At 36.7% G+C, this 24,505-nt stretch overlaps 1 protein-coding gene across 1 annotated transcript in view; it reads right to left on the bottom strand.

Annotated features, from left to right (window-relative positions):
- SERGEF (secretion regulating guanine nucleotide exchange factor) overlaps positions 1 to 16,357 on the bottom strand; it is a 237,521-nt gene extending 221,164 nt beyond the window's left edge. The window contains exons 1-5 of the mRNA XM_012552452.3: positions 16,206 to 16,357; positions 14,995 to 15,130; positions 3,684 to 3,839; positions 2,800 to 2,894; positions 1,985 to 2,045 (exon numbers count right to left, since the gene is read on the bottom strand). Of these exons, the coding sequence (XP_012407906.2) occupies positions 1,985 to 2,045; positions 2,800 to 2,894; positions 3,684 to 3,839; positions 14,995 to 15,130; positions 16,206 to 16,277 (520 nt within the window). The 5' untranslated portion in view covers positions 16,278 to 16,357. The remainder of the gene's footprint in view (positions 1 to 1,984; positions 2,046 to 2,799; positions 2,895 to 3,683; positions 3,840 to 14,994; positions 15,131 to 16,205) is intronic.
- Positions 16,358 to 24,505: the final 8,148 nt, after the last annotated feature.

Below are 24,505 nucleotides of genomic sequence, written 5' to 3'. Positions count from 1 at the left end.
AGGAATGGAAAATAACCCAGGATCCAAGGTCATATTTTCAACAATTTCCTGGATATGTTGGCCTGGGTGTCTCACCAACACATCTATCTCAAAATGTCTACAACTAAACTTGTCATATTTCCCTCTAAAGCTAAGGAAATTAGATATAACTGAGCCATTATCAAAGAACTACTGTGAAGCTCAAATAAAATGATATAAGTAAAATGCTTTACAAATTACAGGCATACACACACATATGTATGTGTAAATATATATTAATATGCACATTACATGTGTGTATATATACATATGCATATATATACTATGGATATTTTTAGTGCTTTTTACTTATGTACACTATATGTTATATTATACATAATATATTAACATGAATGGATAGGTAGGTAGATGATGGATGAATGAATAGATAGATGGCTAGATAAGGGAGGAATGAAAAGATGATAGATAGATATATAGACAGATGATAGACAGATAGATGATATATGGAAAGATGATAATAGATATATAGTCAGAAATAGACAGATAGAGATAATAGATGGATAGATACTCAGACAGATGGATGAATAGATGGACAAGAGAGATTAAATGTTGTTTCATTGACTTCAGAGTGAAGAATGAGACAATTATAGACACACCTTAAGTGGGTTTCTACATGATCTCACTCTATTCATGGCTGAGAAAAAGGTGTTGCTTCTAGTGCTTTCAGTGAATTCCCAGGAGAAAACTGTAGCAGATGGAGACCATACAGCCTAGGCCTGTTGGTACCCTTCTTTAGAATTTTTTCTTTCCTTCCCTCCCTCTATTCCTCCTATCCCAGGAAGAAGGGTATTCTTGGATAAAGCTATTAGTATTTCCATCTAGACCAAAGGAGATGAGAAAAGAAGGGGAAAAATAATACAAGGGCTATTTTAAAAAATATTCTCCCCTACTTTCAATCCTTTCCAGGTTCACTTAGCACCCCCTACTACAGTGTTTCACATATCCTCCCTTCCTCCCCCTCCCCAACCCAAACACAAATACTTCTCCCTTCATTGTGGACAGAGAACAAAAATCACTTCCAGTTGTTTTTTATTAAATCCCTGAAAGGGATTTTTATTAAAGTCTCTGAAGGATTTTACTAAATGAAAAGTCAGTGTAGCATAACATTGTATTGGATCTGCAGTAGGGAAGATCTAGATCAGTGGTTCTCCAAGTGTAGTCCAAAGAATTGTTGGGGCCTCTGAAAGCCTTTCGGGGGGTCTACAAATTCAAAATTATTTTTTATTTCTAATATGGTAAATAGCTATAAATATAACCCATGTGAACAAAACTCTTTGAACAGATCCTTGATAGTTTTTTAACAACATGAAGATACTGAGAACAAAGGTTTGAGAACCACTGATCTAGATTCTAATCCTCATTAGTTGTGTGGTGATCATGGGTAAACCACAAAACCACTATGAATCTCAGTTTCCTCATCAGTAAAACAGGAATTAGAACCAAAAGGGATCTCAAGTGTCATCAAGTTCAACCCCCTCATTTTTGAGCTGAGGAAACTGAGACCAAAAAGATAAAGTGATACCCAAGTAATAAGGAACCAAGAGACAGAAGGGAGATGACAGTAGCTAGCATTTATATTGTGCTTCAAAGTTTACAAAGCTCCTTGCAAGTTCTCTCATCTGATCCTCACAATAATCCTGGGAATCAGTCTTTAAAATGAGGAAACGGAAGCTTGAAAAAGGTTTAGATTGTGATTCAGAGTCACACAGCTAAGTCACTGTTTGAGGCAGGATTTGAATTGGGATCTTCCTGATTCTAAATCGAGTACTGTCTCTCCATTATACCACTTATCTAGGGGGTTATCAGAGTTGAAATCTGAACTCAGTTGCTGTAAATAAATTCCAAATTCAGCTCTCTTCACTGGACCCTGCCGCCTTCTCCTAAATAGCCATTCTGGCACAATGAGTGTTTCTCCCCAAAATGTAAATTAAAACAAAATGATCACCTGTAGCAGCCAGCGCATGCCGCATTCCAGCCGCAATGCACACAACCTTCTCATTCAGGAGCTATTGGAATCAACATATAGGATTTGGAAACATTTTCAAATTAAAAACCACAGAAACTTCTTGAGGGGATAGCCTTTTATTTAGGCTTTTTAAAAAAGAAACCTTAAATAAAAAAATACTTTGTGAAAGTGAATGATCAACCCTTATCCCCCAATTGCACACAGATAAGAGAAAAGGAATAAAGATTGGTACAATACATACTACATACCAGGCTTTACAAATATTTTCTCTTTTGATCCTCATAGCAACCCCCATTTTACAAATGAGAAAACTGAGACAAACAGGTTAAGTGACTTGTCCACGGTCACACAGCTACAAAGAGTCTTAGATCAGATTTGAACCAGGTCTTCCTAACTCCAATTCTCTATTCATTACATTCAAGCCTTTTAAACTGTAGGTCACAATCTGAAGTGGGATTTCATAACTGAATGTGTAGGTTGCAAAATTATGATTTGTTATCAGCAAATATTTGATGTATATATTTATTTTATATACCCATATACCTGAAATCAACTAAAATTTTCTTGGATCAAAAAGGATCGTAAATAGGAAAAATTTAAGAAGCCCTGAATTACACTTCCTTGCTGACACTGTTGAGTCAAAACTTGGTCAAAAAACTAATGAAAAAGCCTGAATTTCCTTCAAATGAGGCCATTTCCTAGCTCAAAGAGAGGCTTGCTTATCTCAGTCCATGGTCTCATGACCAACATTCATTCCAAAAACATTGATGCATGATTTTCAAGAAAAAACTTACCTCTATGACTTGGGGGATAACTTGTCTTTTGGTCCCAGGAGGAAGGCCCAATTGTCCAAATGAATTTGAGCCACATGATAGAACCTGACCATTTTCTGTAAGATAAAAGATAAAAAAAGTTAGCTTTATGACTAACAGGGGAGATATTGAAAACCATCAGCTCAACATAGTCAGAGTCTATGTATTACCAGGGTCCCATACCAATGGAGAAAATCTCAAAGATAAGGAAATTCCTGGACTGTTAGGCACTTTCCATTAAATTAAACATTCAATCAACTTCTACTATCTACACTGCTACCATGAACAAGGGTACTGGCGATACAAAGAGTAAGACACAGTCCCAGACCTTAAGAAGCTTTAAGAGACAAGCAGTAAGGAAGCCTGATAGAAAGTCTTTTAAGTCCTGTTCACCATATAAAGAAGAGCTTGCCAATGATCTCTGGACTGTTCTTGTTCAAAAGGCAGCAGAAGCCCTCAAGCAACTGTAAGAGTAACTTTTAATTCAGAGCCTCTCAAGGCTGCTCACTTATTTTGTCAATGTTCAATATAATATCAACATTACTACTCATTCAGCCTGGCCAAATATTCCTTTGCTTCTCCCCTTAGTGTTTAATCCCTCATAACCCAGATTTTGAGATCATATAATTCTCAACTAGCACCACTGACCATTTCTAGTCATTTATTTCCACCACTACTCTATTCTCATCTGTGTACTGAGCCAAAGAAAAGCCTCTTCTACCTTTAAGTCTCACTCAGGAAGAACAAACCTTTCTTACTTCTAAAAAGAGACATTTCAAAGCAAAGAGTCATATAATCAAAGCTCCAACTATCATTTGGCTCTTCCTCAAATGTATTCATCTAAGAGAGAGAGCAATAAGTGTTACCTGTGAGCAAAATTGTAAAATCCCAGCCACAGGACACCTGTAGGACAGGGCAGCCAGCCAATGGTGTGCAAGGGATAAAAGACAAAACATCTTCAGTGTGACCAAGTCCCAGCTGACCATCTTTGTTCAAGCCACAGACAAAAAGCTCCCCTTCATCTACAAAACAGAAAATCCCAGTGAGCACAGAGAGGGAAATTTCACCTTATCCAAGCTTCAAAAGAGATTTCAATTAATTAAGTTCTGACACAAAAAGGCCTTTTTCTCCTTTTATTTGTTAAATAATTTTGGCATATATGGGAATGAAATGGCACAGAATAAAGGCACACAAATTTCATAGAAATATAGATGAATGAAGAGTCCAAGCACAGACTCTCATGCCTTCTTTGGAACAAGAATATCTGAGGTTTTTTTTTTCCCTTTTTGATCTGATTTTTCTTGTGCAGCATGAAAAATGTAGAAATATGTTTAGTAGAATCACATATATTTAATATATATTGGAATACCTGCTGTCTAGGGTAGGAGGGTGCAAGAAAGGGAGGGAGAAAAATTTGGAACACAAGGTTTTATCAGGGTGAATGGTGAAACAGGAAGATTTCAGAAAGGCCTGGAGAGACTTACATGAACTGATGCTGAGTGAAACAAGCAGGGCAAAGAGATCATTATATACTTCAACAACACTACTATATGATGACCATTCTGATGGACTTGGCCATCCTCAGCAATGAGATCAACCAAATCATTTCCAATGGAGCAGTAATGAACTGAACCAGCTACACCCAGAGAAAGAACTCTGGGAGATGACTAAAAACCATTACATCGAATTCCCAATCCCCATATTTTTGCTCACCTGCATTTTTGATTTCCTTCACAGGCTAATTGTACAATATTTCACAGTCTGATTCTTTTTGTACAGCAAAATAACGGTTTGGTCATGTATATTTATTGTGTATCTAATTTATATTTTAATATATTTAACATCTACTGGTCATCTTGCCATCTGGGGGAGGGGGTGGAGGAAGGAGGGGAAAAATTGGAACAAGAGGTTTGGCAATTGTCAATGCTGTAAAGTTACCCATACATATAACCTGTAAATAAAAGGCTATTAAATAAAAAAGAAAAAAAAAAAGAAAAAAAAGGGTGAATGGTAAAAACTATCTTTGCATGTATTTTGAAAATAAAAAGCTATCATTTTTTAAAAAGATTATCTGAAAAAAAATCATGGTTTAGTAGACTGAGTGCAGGACTGTAAACCAGGAAGAACTGGGTTTAAATATCATGACAATTTTTCTAAAGCTTCAGTTTTCTCATCTGTTTTGAAGTTCTAATTAGAAAGTTTGTATTACATCCTTTAAAGTACTATAGAGAAGATAGTAGATAAGGGACAGCAATCTAGCCAAAAGTTTTCAACATTTCCCCTTCCAAACAACTTTAAAATAATGCCTCAAATTGAATTTTGGAGCAACAGAGATGAAAAAAGATAAGAGTGAGACATTTTTCCAATCTAAGACAAGTCAGCAGCAGAGGTATGGAACACCGGGATGGGTCTCAAGTGCATGTGGTGATAATACCGGTGGTGGCAGCTACCTCAGGAACTCACAGACCAGAGACAGTAAGGTCAGACAACTGGTCAGGAAAAGATTATAGGAAATGACCCTGTAATCAGCTGGTGCTTATTAGCAACTCTATTGCTCATAAGCAGATCTGGGTCACTGTTCCAGGGAGAGAAGAGCAGTGACCTTGGTTCTGGACTTCTCGCCAAGGCAAAGAGGAGCATTGGTGTGAGTAGGTGACTTGGCCACAGTTCCAGGGTCAAGAAAAGGCTACAATATGAAAACAGTTACAACCAAATCCTCAAAGAAAAATGCTAATTGGACCCAAAGCCAACAAGAATTTCTGGTTGAATTAAAGAAAGAGATAAGAGTGGTAGAGGAAAAAAATGGGGAAAGAAATGAGAGTAATGAAAGAAAATTATGAAAAAGAATTGACAACTTGGGGAAAAATGGGGGACAGGGGCACCAAAAACAAAATACTAAAGACAATAATACTTTAAAACAGAATTTGCCTAATTGTAAAAGAGGCACAAAAATTCACTGAAGAAAAGAATTTCTTAAAAAATAGAACATCAAATAGAAAAGAAAGCACAAAAAATCATTAAAGAAAATAATTCCTCAAAAATTAGATTTGGACTCATAGAAGCTAATGACTTCTTGAGATATCAAGAAACAATAAAACAAAGTCAAAAGAAAACAGGATGGAGGGAAATGCATGTAATGAAAACTGTAAATGTAATGCACTCACTTATAAAATGAAAGAAGATAACAGAATGAAGTAAAAACCAGAATCCAACAATATATTATTTACAAGAGACAGAGACAGAAAGAATAAAAAGATGGAGTAAAATCTATTATGTTTCAGCTGAAGTAAAAATAAAAAATAAAAAAGGTAGGGGTATTAATGTCATGATCTCAGACAAAGCAAAAACAAAAACAAAATTAAAAGTGATATTCAGGGAAACTACATTTTGTAAGGCCACATACAATAAAGCAATATTAAAAAACCTTTATAGCAAGTTTATAAGATAAAGGTCTCATTTCTCAAATAGGGAACTGAGTCCAGTTTTTACAAATAAGAGACATTCCCCAATTGATAAACTGTATCGAAGGATATGAGCAAATACTTTTCAGAAGAAATCAAAGCTGTCTATAATTCATATTAAAAAATGCTCTAAAGGAAAAAGATTCTAATTTACAGTAGAATAGAAAGAAAATGGGAACTACCAATTGATTAGAGAAATGCAAATTAAAACAACTCTGAGGTACCACCTCACACCTAATAGAAATGGTACTGCTGGAAAGGATAAGGAAAAACAGGCACACTAATGAACCGTTGGTGGAGTTGTAAATTGGTCTAACCAGTCTAGAGAACAATTTGGATAGGTTTAGAAAACTTTGCATACCCTTTGACCCAGCAATACCACTCCTAGGTCTGTGCACAAAGCAATCAAGGAAAAAAGACCTTTATGTACAAAAATATTTATAGTAATTCTTTTTGTGGTAAAGAATTGGGAATTAAAAAGATGTTCATCAGTTAGGGAATGGCTGAACAAATTATAGCAAATCATTGTGATGAGGTATTATTGTGCTATAAAAAATGATGAGTGGAAGAGTTTCAGGAAAATATGGTATAATTGATATGAAAGGATACAAAGTGAAGTGAACAGATCCAGGAGATCATTGTACATGATAATAGCAACATTATAATGATGATCAACTATGAAAAAACTTGGTTACTCCAATCAGCACAGTGATCCAAAAAAATTCCAAAGGCCTAATGATGAAAACTTTTATCTACCTCCAGAGAAAGAACTACTGAATTCTAAATGCAAATTGAAGTATATTTTTCTCATGTCTTGATTTTTTTGTGTGTGATATGCTTTCACATGTATAATTGATATCACATTGTTTGCTTTCTCAGTGATTGATCAGGGTGGGGAAAAAAAGAATTAAAGCTCAAAGTTTAAAAAAAAAAGTTTAAAATAAGTTTATTGGGTCAAATTTCAATTGTGTCCATGACCCATTTGGAGTTTTCTTGAGATATTGTAGTTGTTTATTGTTTTCTTTTCCAGTTCATTTTACAGATGAGGAACTGTGGCAAATTGACTTGCCCAGGGTCACACAGCTAATAAGTGTCTGAGGCTGGATCTGAACTCAGGAAGATGAGTCTTTCTGACTCCAGGCCAGCACTCTATCCATTTCACCACCTACTACTCCTAAAAATAAGTAATAAAAAAATTTTTAAGAGAAAAAAGTTAGAGGGGGCGGAGCCAAGATGGAGGAGAAGGCACACACGACTTTCTAAGCTCCTCTCATTCCCCTCATAACTAACTATTATCCAGCCTCAGAAATAGCTCTTCACTGCTTAAATTCATGAAGATCAGAAGCATACAACTTACCTGCTGAAGTCAATCTGGAAGATCGCCAGGAAAGGTTTGTCCTGGGGGCGGAAACAACCAGCTCAGGCAGGAGAGGCTAGTCCTGAGCAACCAGGGGCGGGGTGATCCTGTGGCTAGAGAAGGTATAGAAACCACTCTTATATAACTGCTCTGCCTTGATTACAAAGCAGTAAACTCAGAGAAATTAAAGCCGAACAGAGGGACCAAAAAACGCCAGAACCCAACACCCTGTAGCTACTCAAACCCGAAGTGACTCAGGACTGAAACACAGCCCTGCAGCCATCCTGCAAGGGCTTTTGTGGGGGCAGTTACAAACCTACCCGGCAGGGGGTCACAGCCTGGGCAGCCTCTAATCAGCACAGTGGGGGTCTCGACCTGGGGCAATAGAACTTCCCCAACCGGACTATGCTTCCCGGAGCACAGACACTTCCAGTCCCTGAAAATCCATTCACTGCTCAACTGCTAAAACCCACAGCCCCAGGGCAGGAGGCTTTGGCCAGGAAACCCACTGCTCAGCCGCCCAGCCCCAGGGCAGCTTATCTCAACGCAGGGGTTCTTTGCAGGCACTTTCCCAGCCTGCCCCAGGCCGTTACTCCAGGGTGGGGAACTCTTTAAGAACACCCAGTACCTTGCTGCTTTTTGCAGCCAGCTACCTGTCCAACACCTCTCACTGCTCTGCAGAGGAAGCTGGAACCTCCCCTGAAGGCAGATCCTACAGGTTTAACAAATGAGTAAGAAAATCAAAAGGACAATTGAAGTTTTAAGAAAGAGAACAGCTTTAACCCTGAAGAGATAATAGCAGACAGTCTAACATTTGTTGGTCCCTATAAAAAGGCCTCCTAGAAGAGACTATTAAAAACCTTAAAAGAGAACAGAAGAAAAAAGGGGAAAGAAAGAAGTTGAAGAGAGTACAGAAAAGACATATAACCCATAAAAGAAAATTTGACAAAGTGGAAAAAAGAAACAACCCCCTGAAATGTGAACTGAAAAGGTAAAAAAACCCCAAAAGTAGGAAACAGAATTTGTGAATTGAGAAAGAAAATAACTTTAAAAAAAAAAAAAAAAAAGTGAAATGGAAAATCATAGAGCAAAATGACGCACTTAAAAAAACAATCGGAATATACAAAAGAAGAAAAAGCTAATGAAGAAAATAACACGCTAAAAATAGAACTGAACAAATAGAAATGACTGACCATTGAGACAGGAAGAATCAGTCAATAAACCAAAAAAATGAAAGATTGGAAAAAATGTCAAAATTTACTTGAAAAAACAACGGACCTGAAAACAATCAAGGAGAGAAAACCAAGGATCAACACCCAAAAAAATGATAAAAAAGAGCCTAGATACTATTTTAAGGAAAATTAAAGAGAACTGCCCAGAAGTAATAGAACCGGAAGGTAAAATAGATTGGAAAGAACCATCTAACACCTTCTGAAAAGACCCAAAATAAAGACCCAGGAATATTGTGGCCAAACTTCAGAATTTTCGATTAAAGAAAAATTTAAAAGGTCCAGGAAAAACAGTTCAAATACCAAGGTGCCACAATAAGGTCCACAAGACTCTGCCCCCAACATTAAAATCAAGGTCCTGAATTTGATATTCCAAAAGGCAAAAGAACTTGAATAGCCAAGAATAAACTACCCAGCTAAGCTTTAGCATTTTTTTCCATGGAAGAAGATGGACATTTAATGAAACGGAGAATTCCATCTGTTTTAAAGAAAAACCAGACTTAAAAAAAAATTTGATCTCCAAAACAGGATCAAGACAAGAGAAAAAGGTAAAAGGAACTTGAGAACTGTATTTCTGTTGTGGATATATAAAAAAATCAATGATAATTTGATTTTTACTGATATAGCATAAAAAAGGAAGTAGAAAAGAAAGGGATAGTGTCAGAAAAAGGGGAAAGGGGAAATAAAAAGAGGGAAACTTCTTAGAGGCAAAGGAAACCATCATATCTGAGGGAACTTGGGAGGGGGGAACATTGTTCTTATCTCCCAAGGAGTTGGCTCAAAAAGGAAATAATTGAACATTTTTTTATAGAGAATCTTCTCACCTCATTAAAAAGTGGGAGAGGAAAAGGAAAGGAAAAAGAGTAATAAGGGAAGGGTACAAGGAAAGGGATTCAAAGGAGGAGGGATACAAAGAGGGAGAGCTGGGGACGAAGTGGGGACCAATAAGTTTTACCAAAAAGGGGGAAGGAGGGCAAGAAAAAGAAAAGCATAATCTGGGATATTAGGATGGCGGAAAACAGAATTAGTAATCTTAACCGAAATGGAATAGAAATCCCCCAAAGGGAGGCGGATAGGACTGGATCAAAAGTCAGAACCCTACAAAGTTGTTTTTACAAGAAAACATTTAAAAAGGGAGACAAAGAGTAAAGGGAAAGGCTGGAGAAACCCATTATGCTTCAGGTGAAGCAAAAAGTTTAGAGCCATCCTTATCTGATAAAGAAAAAAAAAAAATTAAAAAAGAGATAAGGAAGGGAAACTAATCTTTGCAAAAGGAAATAGACAATGAAGAATATCAGTATTAAAAATATATGACCAATGGATAGATCAACTTCCTAAAGGGAATTAAGAGATATGAGAAGAAATAGACAGTAAACATAAAGTGGGAGACCCTCAATCTTTAACCCAGATTTAGATAAACAAACACAAAACAAATAAGAAAGAAATTTGGGAATAAATAGAATATTAGAAAGACTAGGATGATAGATCTCTGGAGAAAACTGAAGGGATAGAAAGGAGTATACTTTCTTCTCAGCAGCTCATGGAACCTAACAAAATTACCATATTAGGACAAAAGACCCAAAATTAAATGCAGAAGGCAGAAATAGTAAATGCTTTTTTTCAGATCACAATGCAATAAAAAAACTACCCAACAAAAAGTTAGGTGTAAATAAACAAAAAAGTAATTGAAACTAAATAATCTCATCTTAAAGAATGATTGGGTGAAACAGAAATTATAGACACAATTAATAACTTCACCAAGATAATGACAACGGGAGACATCATACCAAAATTTTGGATGCAGCCAAAGGTAATAAAAACTTTATATCCTTAGAGTCTTATTTGAACAAAATAGAGAAAGAGAAGGTCAATGAATTGGGCTTGCAACTTTGCAAAAAGACCAAATTAAAACCCCCAATCAATTACTAAACTTGAAATTTAAAATTAAGAGGAGAAATTAATAATATTGAAACTAAAAACTATTGAACTAATAAATAAACTAAGAGTTTTTTATGAAACCAATAAATTGATAAACCTTTGGTAAATCTTGATTAGAAAAAGGAGGGAGAAAATGAAATTAGTAGTCTTAAAATGAAAAGGGAGAACTTTCCACCAATGAAGAAGAAATTAGAGAAAAATAAGGAGTTATTTTGCTCAACTTTACGCCAATAAATTTGATAACCTAAGTGAAAATGGAAGACTACCTCCAAAATATAGACTTCCAGACTAACAGAGGAGGAAGTAAATTTTTGAATAGTCCCATTTCAGAAAAAGAAAAGAACAGAATTAAACAACTCCCTAAGAAAAAATCCCCAGGACCAGATGGATTTACATGTGAATTCAACCAAACATTGAAAGAACAATTGGCCCCAATGCTATACAAATTATTTGATAAAATAGGGAATGAAGGAGTCCTATCAAATTCCTTCTATGACACCGACATGGTACTGATACCTAAACAGGGTAGGTTGAAAACAGAGAAAGAAAACTATAGACCAATCTCCATAATGAATATTGATGCTAAAATCTTAAATAAAATATTAGCAAAAAGACTACAGAAAATCATCCCCACAATAATTCACCATGATCAAGTAGGATTTATACCAGAAATGCAGGGCTGGTTCAGTATTAGGAAAACTATCACATAATTTCCAATTAAAACCAAACAAAAAAACCTTATGATCATCTCAAAATGAGAAAAAGCATTTATAAACCAACATCCATTCCTATTAAAACATTGGGAGATAGGAATAAATGGACTTTTTCCTTAAAATAACAGAGATCTATTTAAACCAGAGTAAGCATCATATGTAATGGGGACAAACCAAAAACCATTCCTTAAGATCAGGGGGCAAGGTTGCCCACTATCACCGATTTATTTAATATTGTATTAGACATGCTAGCATGGAAAAGAGCTGAGAAAGATATTAAAGGAATAAGAATAAGCAATGAGGAAACCAAATTATCACTCTTTCATGATATGATGGTAATTAGAAACCCCAGAGATTCTACTAAAAAGTTATTAGAAATAATCCACAATTTTAGCAAAGTTGTTTATAAAATAAACCCACATAAGCATCAGCATTCTTATATATCACTAACAAAATCCAACAGTCAGAGTTACAAAGAGAAACCATTTAAAGTAACTACTGATAGTATAAAAATTTTAGGAACCATCTGCCAAGGGAAAATCAGAAACTTTTAGAAAAACTACAAAAACCTTCCAACAAATTAAGTCTGATCTAGCTAACTGAAAATATTAAATGCTCTTGGGATTGGGCGAGCAAAAAATAAAGAAAATACTACCTAAACTAATCTATTTATTTAACATACCAACAGATTCCCAAAAACTATTTTGATGACCTAGAAAAATAAAACAAAGTTCATTGGAAAACAAAAATAAGAATTTAAAGGAATTAATGAAAAAAAATCAAATGAAGGTGGCCTAGATACCAGATCTAAAATTATATTATGGCAGCTTATAAAACATCTGGATTAAAAGAAATAGACTAGTTGATCAATGAATAGGTTAGGTTCAAAGACAAAACAGCCAATAACCTTAATTATCTAGTTTTGAAAACCCAAAGACCCAGTTTTGGGATAAGAATGATTATTTGACAAAATTTCTGGGAAAATTGGAAATTAGCATGGCAGAAACTAGGCATTTCCCCACTTAACAAAGAACCAAGATAAGGTCAAAATGGGTTCATGATTAGGAAAAGAATGAATAAAATAAATTGAAGAAAGGATAGTTTACCCCGACCTGTGGAAGAGGAAGGAATTTAGACCAAAGAAGAACTAGAGATCACTATTGACTACAAAAACTGAAAAATTTTGACTATTCAAATTGAAAAGTTTTGTACAAAAAAAAACTAATGGGAAGATTAGAAGGGAAAAAAAACTGGGAAAAATTTTACAGTCAAAGGTTTGATAAAGGACCATTTAAAATATAAGAGAATTGACTTAATTTATAAGAAATCGATTCTCCAATTGATAAATGGTCAAAGGATATGAACAGAAATTTTGAGATGAAATTAAAACTTTTACCATATGAAAGAGGTTCCAAATCACTATTGATCAGAGAAAAAATTAAAAACCCTGAGAAACTTAAACCTGTGATTGGCCAGAAGAAGGGGATAATGAAATGTTGAGGGTGGGAAAAACAGGGACACTGATACATTGTTGGTGGAATTTGGAATACATCCAGCCATTCTGAGAGCAATTTTAAAATGCCGTTATGAAGTGCATACCCTTTGATCCAGAGTGTCTCTACTGGGTTATACCCCAAAGAGATACTGGGGAAAGGGACCTTAGCAAAATGTTTGTAACCCTGTTTGTAGGGAAAGTTGAAAAATGAATGGATTTCCCATCAATTGAGAATGGTTGAGTAAATTGTGGTATATGAATGTTAGGAATTTTTTTGTAAGAAATGACCAACAGGGACAATAAGAGAGGATTAGCAATTAATGAACTGATGCTTTTAAAATGAGCAGAACCAGGAATTATTATATACCCCCCAATATGATGAGGATGTATTCTGATGGAAGGGATTTTTCAACAAAGACAAGATCTAACTGAGTTTCAATTGATCAAGGATGGACAGAAGAGCACACCCAAAAAAAAACACTAGGAAATGAATGAAACAATGTAAACTGTTGATTTTTTGTTCTTCTTCCCCATTATTTATACCTTCTAAACCAATTTCCTTAAAAAAGAAAAACTTTTTGTTCTGGTAAATATATTATATCCAAGACCATGCACTATTTTAAATGTATAGACTGTTTACTTTGGGGAGAGGGGGGAGGGGAGGAGGGGAAAATTGGAAAGAAGTGAGTAAGGGATAATGGTTTAAAAACACCCTGGATAGGTTCTTAATAAAAGATTTAAAAATAAATAAATAATAATTTTCATTGTGAAAAAAAAAAGAGAGAGAAAAAAGTTAAAATAAGAGAAGGAGGTAGGCAGGAAGGGAGGGAAAGAAGGAGGGAAGGAGGGAGGGAAGAATGGAGGAAGGAATGGGGGGAAGGAAGGAAGAAGGGAGGGAAGGAGGATAAGAGGAAGGGAGAATGGGAGAAGAGAAGAAGGGAGGAAGGAAGGAAGGAAGGAAGGAAGGAAGGAAGGAAGGAAGGAAAAAAGGGAGGGAGGAAGGAAGGAAGGAAGGAAGGAAGGAAAAAAGGGAGGGAGGGAGGAAGGAGGAAAGGAGGAAAGCAGGGAAGGAAGGAAGGAGGGAAGGAAGGAAGGAAGGAAGGAAGGAAGGAAGGAAGGAAGGAAGGAAAAGTTGGCTATTATTATTATTGTTCATTCATATAATCACATATGGCTGTTGTGGGAGGGAAGGAAAGGAAGGGAAAGGAGAGAAGGAAAGAAGGAAGGAGGGAAGGAAGGAAGGGGAGAGGGAAGGGGAAGGGGGAGGAAGGAGGAAGGAAAGGAGGAAGAAAGGAAGGAAGGAAGGAAGCAAAGAAGAAGGGAAGGAAGGAAGGAAGGAAGAGGGGAGGGAAGGAAAGAAGGAAGGAAGGAAGGAAGGAAGGAAGGAAGGAAGGAAGGAAGAGGGAAAGGGGGAAGAAAGGGAGTGAAAAGGAGGGAGGGGAGAGAGAGAGAGGGAGGGGAAAAGAAAGAAATCGAAGTGAGCTTGAAATCACAAATAAAAACACGCATTTTTAATATAATTTGTTTTACCAAAGAAAAGCACTAAAGAAAAATCATCTATTATTTAGATCACGGGTTCATGAATTTAAAAAAAACATTTTGATAACTATATCTCAATAAAATTTGTTTTCTCTGCAATCCTACATGTTCTATTTTTGTATCTAAAAGCAAGGGTTCCCCTGACTGCCCAGGGTGTTCAGTATAAAAGAGGTTAACTTCTGATTTAGCTTTCTCTTCCAACATAAAAGGGGGGGAGGGGAGGGATGACAGAGAAGGTAGAGGAGAAGGATTCTAATTTATACTAGAATAAAAAGAACATGGGAATTACCAACAGACAGCCTGGGTCATTGTCTACAACCCATTTCTCCCTCTGGTTCTGTTTCCTCTTCTGTAAAATGAGGGACCTGAAGGAGATCACTTAAAGTCCCTTCCAGTCCATGAACCTCATTGCTTTTGGTCTCAGAGACAGCCTCCTGCAGGTTACCTGTGACCACAGCTGAGTGTCCTCCTCCTCCAGTCAGCAACTTAAGGCGTTTGGGATCACAGAAATCGTTCAGCCGCTGGGGCTCAAGCACATCTTCTTTATGGCCAAGGCCAAGCTGCCCATAGCTATTTGCACCCTAGGCACAAAAGAAAACCATAATAGGAGAAATGAACCCATAACAAGAATGTCTGTGCACCAGTACCCGGAGAGCCCCTCACGTGTGCACCTGTCACAGTCTGGAACTGTCCCAACCTCCCTCCACGCCCACTCTTTGCAAGGGCCTTTAAATCCCCACTTAGGTAGATAGGACAGCTTTCTTTTTCTCTAAACCCCATCGTCCCACAGTGGTGGGACCCTTTGCAGCCAGTTTAAAAGGAGGAAGAGGGGAGAGGCTGACTGCCCTGGATGTGTTTATGAGGAAAGAAACTCCCACACCCACGCCAGCAGCGGCTCTGGGGACCGGCATTTCCAGGAGTTTGCACAAGCCTTGGGAGCCCTCTTAAAGCAATGAAAAGATGGAAACGGGCATAGCCTTGTCCTGCTGGGCCCCAGAAAGCAGAGCGAGAGACGGGGGGAGGTGGATCTGGGCTTGACGTAAGAGGGACCCGACCTAACAAAGCTCTGCCCAAGCCAGAGCTCTCGTGGGCGCAGGCGGTGGGGCCACTTGTTGGGTCTGTCCTACAGAATTGCCCTCGGGCGGGTGGAGATTAGACTCGGTGAAATGGAAGATCTTTTCTGGGAAGGCCCCTCAAACTACCTGCCTCTGAAACGATCCTGGGTCTGCAGTTTCTCTAAGGCCGGCTCCCCAGGGCAGGAGCACAGGGGTCTTTGAAGGCCATACCACCCTCTCAAGAGGAAGGGGCTTTCTCCCGGACATCAAGCCTTCTCAGGGGCTTCCACATTTTAGGTTCTGTACCCAAAGAAGGGCCCCGATGTGCATGCAGCCCTAAGGCAGGGTCTCCCTCTGGGAACCTCCATAGCCCAGAGAGTCGCGCGTCCCTGGCTCTCTCTCCCCGTGAAGTCTAGGCGAGTGCATCCTATCTCATCCCGCTCCACCTCCCCTCCGTGCCTCCGGACGCCGGACCCCCCCATCCCGGACCTCCAGACCCCAGAGGGACTCCAGTAGTCCCAGACCTCCCCCCCCCCCCCAGCCTGTCCAACTACCCTCCAGAGCCCGGACCCTGGGGGGAAGCCCGGGAAGAATCAGGTACCCAGCTCAGGAGCAAAGTGACGGCCCGGGCCGGGGCAGAAGCCGCCTCCCGCTGGCCCGGCTCACGGTCCATGCCTCCGCGTACCGCACAGCAGCGGTCAGCTCCCACGGAGCTTCCGGGTGTGGGTCCGCCCCGGAGCGGGCGGAGCTCTGCCTTTGACGTAAGAGGGAAACCTGCTAACAATGAGCTCTCCCCAAGGGGACAGTGGAGGCGGCTTGCTCCCGGCCCGGGTCTTCAAGCAAACGCTCGGATGGCCACGTCCGGGGTCTTCTGTCCAGAATTTCTCTTAGAGGGGATAGAGGGGATACAGTAGCCCCGGACGGAGGTCCCTTCTGGGAGGGCACAGACCCTGCCCACTCCTCTGACTCTCGGTGACTCCCTGCCTTGGAAACAAGCCCGGTCCATGGTTTCTGTGGGCCGGCTTCCCACGGCAGCAACACAGCCGTGGTCCCTGAAGGCGATGCTAGCCCCCAGTAGTAAAGAAGTTTTCCAGCACACATCAAGGAGCCTCAGGGAGGCCCGGGGAAACCGGGGTGAGGGACGATGCGGGGCACGGCGCCTGCTGCTCTGAGACGGACGGCAGAAGCACTCGTGTGCCCATCCTCGCCACACCCAGCATGCTCAGCCGAGGCCACAGTGTAATTGATGCCTGTCGGTCCAGTTGCCCTGGCACCGGAGACCATTCTCCAAAGTGAGCAGGGCTTCAGCTTCTGAGAGCTTTCCTGAACGCTGGGCCCCACATTGGTCTCTCCTCACCTACTCTATCTGTTCTGCACCCTTTAGAGAAAGCCTTTTAAATCAATCAAAAAGCATTTCGCTGTTCATTTCTGAAGTGCCGCGCATTCTGCTAAGCCCTGGGGGTACGAAGACAAAAATGAAAAGTCCCTGCCCTCGAGAAGTTTATATTCTAATGTAGGAAGCTACACACACACACACACACACACAATTATGTGTTTATATATACAGATGTGTATGTATACACATCTGTATGTATACTTACAAACCTAGCTACTATACAAGGTATCTTTATACATATATGTATGTATATATATTTACTTTATATATATTTATACTTACTTTGTAAGTATATATATCTACTTTGTAAATGTATTTATTATATGTGTGTGTATGTATATATATATATATAATTACAAAGTAAACATACAAGGTTACTTTATATATATATATATTTACTTTATATATATATTTTATACTTACTTTGTAAGTATATATGTCTACTCTATAAATATATTTATTATATGTGTGTATATATATTTACTTTATATATATTTTATACTTACTTTGTCAGTATATATATATCTACTTTGTAAACGTATTTATTATATATGTGTGTATGTATATATATATACTTACAAAGTAAACATACAAGGTTACTTTATATATATATTTACTTTATATATATTTATACTTTGTAAGTATATATATCTACTTTGTAAATGTATTTATTATATATGTGTGTATGTGTATATATATATATAATTACAAAGTAAACATACAAGGTTACTTTATATATATTTTATACTTACTTTGTAAGTATATATGTCTACTCTATAAATATATTTATTATATGTGTGTATATATATTTACTTTATATATAGTTTATACTTACTTTGTCAGTATATATATATATATCTACTTTGTAAACGTATTTATTATATATGTGTGTATGTATATATATATATATATACTTACAAAGTAAACATACAAGGTTACTTTATATATATATTTACTTTATATATATTTATACTTACTTTGTAAGTATATATATCTACTTTGTAAATGTATTTATTATATATGTGTGTATGTGTATATATATATAATTACAAAGTAAACATACAAGGTTACTTTATATATATTTTATACTTACTTTGTAAGTATATATGTCTACTCTATAAATATATTTATTATATATGTATGTATATATATATGTGCATATATATTTACAAAGTAAATATACAAAGTAACTTTAGAAGAAGAGGCTCTACAACTGGGTTGGATTGGAAGGGTTTGAGGAGAGCAGAGACAGGAAAGGTCTCATTCAGAAGGCTGCTGGAACTAAATTTTGAAGAAAGTGAAGGATTCCAAGAAGTCAAATGATGAAGACAGCAGGGAGTTGGCAAAGCAAAAGCCTGGAGATGGTTCATAAAGCATCAGGAGTGAAGAATAGGAAGTAGGCCTACACTTCAAATACCAGGAAATGAGTAATATGTAAGAAAGCCAAGATGATGGAAAGGGAAAATGTTTTACATGTCAAACATAGAGAGAACTTAATTCTTACATCCTAAAGCTAATAAGAAATATTTTAGGCAGTAGGTTACCTTTAGTGCTCTTTTAAAAAATATTATATTCACCTTATCTGTGTGATTGCAGAAGGACAGAAACTGGGATTTACTTCCATATTTGTCAACACTTTAAAAACTGAATGTTGCAAAAAATCAGTGATCTTCTCCTTTTGACTTGTCTGCCTGTTTCTCAAAGCCGGTCCCTTTTGCCCTTAATAATTTGTAGCCCCTGGGATTTAAAAATCTGAACAGAATACTATGTATTTATAGAAGCTTTCAGAATGGTGGGAAAAGTGAAGAATTTGGATAAGAGGTCTTGGGTTCAAATTCTGACTCTCATTTACTGCCAGTTTGACTTTAAGCAAAGTCAATATCAGAAATGATATAATTTAATCAGTATAAATGACATTAAAGAAGCACTATCATCTGCTTTGCTCTTGCACCCTAAGGATAAGGGTAACTTTCTGACTTGCAGCTGAAACTTTCCATATGTGTCATCTCCCTAATTCCTCTACTGTAAAGTGAGGATAATAAGAGCACCTACTTCACAGGGTTGTTGTAAACATCAAAGGAGATAATATTTGTAAAGTGCTTAGCACAGTGCCTTGCCATATAGTAGGAACTTTTTTTTTACTCATTCCTCTATCCACCATCATCATCAGAATATGAGCAGGGACTGTCTTACTTTGCTTATTGTACCCCCAGCACTTAGTACAGCATTATGTATATGGTAAATGCTTAATAAATCTTTTATTCATTCATTCAAGAAATCTAGTCAGTCAATAAATATTAAGTACCTACTATGTATCAGGTATACAAGAGATACAAAGAAAGGCAAAAGACATTTCTTGTCCTTGAGGAGCTCACAATCTAAAAGGGAAAACAATATGCAAATGACTACATACAAACAAGATATATACCAGAGATCATCAAACCACTTGTGTAATGAAGAGTTTCATTCAAGAATGCTTGGGTCTCTGATGTTCTTTCCAACTCATCCAAAGCTATTTCTACCCTTAGATGGCAGCAAATGCTATTCACAAATAGGCAACACTTTGAAATAGTCCAGATTCAATTGAGCCACGAGCTGGAAAGGATCTTAGAATTCTAAACAATCTTAGAATTCAGAGATAGAAAGATTTTAGCATCTTGTCCAATCTTCTCATTTTACAGATTAGGAAAATAATACCTAGAGAAGATTAGTCACACAGCCAAAGCAGCATCTTTTATCTTTAAATCTCTTCCTGCAACCTATTTAAGCCCAGGAAATTCTTGCTCTGCTTCTCCCACTACTAACCCCCTTTCATTTCATTGGATGTAAAGATTATATATTTCTTCCCACCTGCTCAAGTCATGGGTCCCAGGAAGGCTGAGTCAGAAGTGATAATATCAGAGAGAGTGGAACAGGAAGAACAGGGATTACTGTAACAGCCCTATTCAGGTCTCTTTCTGTGTAAAGTGCCCACACTTAAGGGGTAGCTGGTTAGTTTGGGTTAATTCTGGTTTGTCAGATAATGTTAATGATAACCAAGTGCTGGTTTAGAGCACTTGGAGATTAGTTAGTTCCAATTCTAGACATTCTGCCTTGAGCTGACACACCAATGCATGCCTTGGTCAAGATGGGAAGGTATCAGAGAACTAAAGGCATGCCCCCAGTGCAGTAAGTAGCACAATATATCAATAGGCCACTAAAGGGACCTGGTTATAATGGACTTCATAGATAAATGAAATTGTAAAAATATACTTCCATGTGTTTTTTATATCAATAGGCCATTAAAGGGACCTGGTTGTGATGTACTTCATAGATAGATGAAGCTGTAAAAATATACCTCAATGTTTTTTAGTATTTGATGAATAAAATAAGGACCAAGATAGTGAATTTTGCAAGTATTTATTATCCACTTGAACAGCAGACACACAAAACATAGCAAGTAAGACTTAAGCAATGCTTCAACAATTTAATAAGCAGAGACTCACTAAACTGGACCAGATCATCATTACAGTGTCTCAAGGAGTTGTATATAGAATAACCTAAAATGTCTAATAGTTTCCATTTTTAGACTAAAGAAAATTCTAAAACTTTCCCACTTAATAGTGTGTAGTGCTGTAGATGACATATTTCATAGATTGAGAAATGTTGCTACTCCAACAAATGTTTGGGGCAGGACTTCCCTCAAAAAGTCACGGCACTGCTGCTTCCAATTTCTTCTGAGAAGTAGTGGTCAGTCCTTAGTGCATCTCAACTAAATTAGTGAAACTGCTTCCCAATTTGAGGTACTCAGTGCCAATGTGCCCTTGATTTCTACATGCTTGAAATATTATTAAACACACATACAAGTATGGAGAGCCCACAATAGCCCAAATCTACTAGTATGTAAAAACTTAGTAAAAAGGATAGAAAGTAACAATTTAAGTTTATTTAATTATTCTGCAGCTCTTAGATCCCAAGGTAAGAGATCCATTTTGATTTATTTTATTTTTTTATTTCTAAAGGTTTAAAATTAACTTCTGATTCCAACAAACTGTAATCATTATATGATTTGAAATGTTATTTTACATTTTAAGTTAGATTATCTACTTCCATTTGCAATATGTAAATAGAATAAACCAAGTATGTAATCACCTGAAAAAGCCAGTTTGATTTTACTTAAAACAGATATTCTTGCAACCAAATTGAACTTACTAATTAGCACAAATATTTTAAAGGCTTTTCAATTATCCAAGACATAGTGTTTTTAATAGATAAATCATGCTATTAAATCTTAGATCTAATGAATGCCAAAGTTGTGAAATAACACAAGAGAAACATCATGCTTTCATTTTCTTATATAACCTGAGATCAGACATTTCTTTAAAATAAAGATTCTTAATATATTTCTTTTGCAGAATTGATAACTGAAGTATCTAGAAATTAGATTAGAATGTAATGTCTCAATGCACATCAATATATTAACATGAATATAAAAGTACATTTTTTAGTTTTAATGTATATAAAATCCATATCCTTAAGAAAATCCAAACTCTAGACTTCATTTAAAGAATGCCTTGTATTTATTTTGGACGAGTCAGATTCTAGTGCACAATGCTTGAATATTTAGGGATAAAATTTGCATTAATATAGCATCAAAAACTAGGAGATGGGTGGAAAGTAACAGCATTCTTAAGCCGGGCCACTATCATAGAAATCATATGGAATTATAGAACATTATGTGGACTGAGAATTCTTTCCATTTGAAATGAATGACTAAAATTTTACTAATCTGCTCTAAATAATATCCCTCTATAATACAATAATAATAACTAGCAAAAAAAATGGAGTATTGGTTGATTTGGGTTTCTTGGTGGGGGGGGGGAGGGAGGAAATGGCAATACAAACTAAAAAAGCTGTGTTTATAGAACATTAAAGAAAAGTCTGATGAATGGAAAAAATAAAAATTAAAGTACCATGGTGCTATAAAAATAATAAAATAATATTAAAAATAGCAAAAAAGAAAACCAAGGCTATGAAAAAGCTGAGGCTGGTGAGGAACACAAAGAATGACAGAGTGCTATTTTTAAAGAGAAGCTGGAGGATGATTGTAGGGGACTAGATAGAGAGCTGACCTTAATATGTGGACAGCTCAAGTCCTACTTTGAACATCTACTAGCTATGTGATCCTGGGTAAGTCAGAACTCCAGGCAACTCTCTAAGACTTAAGTTGCAGAAAAAGTGCTACTCTTCATTACTGGAGGGAATTTCCTCACCTTGAAGTTTCATGTAGCATTGAAACTACAAGTCCAGTTTCTGTCCTAGATTAAAGGTAAAGTGGAAAATCAAAAGCAGAATAGAATTGCAACTTAGGAGAGATGGGATGATAGATAAAAGGAGAAGATAGAATTACTTTGCTTATATTGTTTCTATTTTTCTCTAGGAAAAAAAATGGGCATTAGACTAAGAAGGAAAGTACCAAAAAATAAATGGGAGAAGTGGAAACTCAAGACAAATGAGAAGATACTAAATAGAGTGCCTATCTGTCCTCAATGACTTCAAAAGGACTGGTCAAACTGAAGCTTAGGATACCAAAACACCTGGCAAGTGGCAGGGGGACTGCTGAGCCAAGGATATTTGAAAGAAACTGTAGACAAGAACTTTTGTCTAAAGATGGGTAGAATTAGGAGGTCTCTGAGGCTGCTTCCAGTTCAGTAATTCTATAACTGGAATTTGAAAAAAATAATGTTACCCCAATTTAAAAAAAACAATAAATTTTACAGAGCAGGTATCAACATCTACCTTCAAAAAAAAATTCTAGGCTGGATTTTTAAGCAAATGCTTAATAAACACTTAGGAAAGTGATGATATCTATGAGTCAATATGAGGTCACCAAGTGAGATCAAACTAACTCCATTCCTTTTTTGACAGGTAGATCAAGAGAATGGCATTAGACACAACATACTGTATTTCACCAAGGCATTCAGAAAAGCTTTTCAAGATACTCTTTTGCATTTAGCTGAATTGATAACTGCTTGAAAGATTGAATCAAAAAGAACTAGTTAATGAAATTTTGTCAGCATATAAGGTTTTCTCATGCCTCTGTCTCTCAACTTCTTCTAGTTAACATTTTGAGCAATGATTTAAATGAGATCATAGATTTCATGTTCATCAAATCTTTTCATGACAAAAAATTGGGACAGAAGAACTGCTCGGTTTTAGGACCACTGAGTCAAAATCCCCACAAAACTAAAGGCTTGAATAATAAATTCAATATAACAAGATTAAATTTAATAAGGGAAAATGTAAATAATTAAATAATGAATGGTAAAAGAAAAGGTTCTTTTGTGGAAAAGAAACTGGATTCTTATCACTATATGGTGAGCTAATAAAGACGAATCTTGAACGACTTAAAAGGAATTCTGGTGTCCAGAATATACATCTTCTTTCCTCTCTTCCCATGGTGACCATTCTCATATAGGCACACATTATCATCCAACTGTTAACTTACTAACAGGTCTTATTTCTTCTACTCTATTCCCTTTTCAATTGTGTTTCAGATCCACTGCTAAACATCTCTTTTATCCATGCCTAATTAATCATTATTTTAATTAATTTGTGTGGTATGAATGTTGCCATTATCTGTCCCATCTTCCTTTGAGACTTAGCTTTAGTAAGCATCATAAAAGAAAAAACCATGCCTTAGGCTAAACTTTCTTTCTCTAAACACTCAGCATATTACTCTGCTTAATAGGAATGTAGTTTAATAAATATGTGTCAAGTTAAAGGAAGTAACTATCCCCATATTAGGGAAAATATGACAACTCGGAACCTACCACAAAGAGGGAAGTCAAGATAAGAGGATTACAGACTATACCATATGAGGATGAGTTGAAGAAACTAGAGTTGTTATTGTGTTTTTCCAGAGAAAAGAAAAACTAGGGAAGCCATGACATTAAAATCATAGACCTACATGTATACTTATTGTGTATCTAAGTTATATTTTAATATATTTAACATCTACTGGTCATCCTGCCATTTAGGGGAGGGGGTGGGGGGGGGGGTAAGAGGTGAAAAATTGGAACAAGAGGTTTGGCAATTGTTAATGCTGTAAAGTTACCCATATATATATCCTGTAAATAAAAGGCTATTAAATTAAAAAAAAAAAAAAGATTTCTTGAAAAAAAAAAAAATCATAGACCTAGAGCTTAAAGGGAACTCAGAGGTCCCTAGCCTAACCCTCTTCATTTCAAAGATGAGAAAATGGAGATCCAAGTTGCTTAAAACCACATTAACAGCAATCATTAGAGGCAGAATTTGAATCTGTGTCCTCTAACTGCAAAACCTCTGCTTTTTTCTACTATACCACGTACCATGCTGTTCAACTATTTTTAGATATCATAAAGGAAGAAGGAATAAAGTTATCCTGTGCAACTACTAAAAATAGAACTAGACCAATTGGTGGAAATTATAAAAGGCAGATTTTAACTAGGAAGAACTTCCTAATGATAGAGATGACCACCAATAAG

This window comes from Sarcophilus harrisii, chromosome 6 (assembly GCF_902635505.1).
Source record: "Sarcophilus harrisii chromosome 6, mSarHar1.11, whole genome shotgun sequence".
In the NCBI taxonomy this organism is placed as follows: Eukaryota; Metazoa; Chordata; class Mammalia; order Dasyuromorphia; family Dasyuridae; genus Sarcophilus; species Sarcophilus harrisii.
This window is presented reverse-complemented; position numbering and strand designations above follow the sequence as displayed.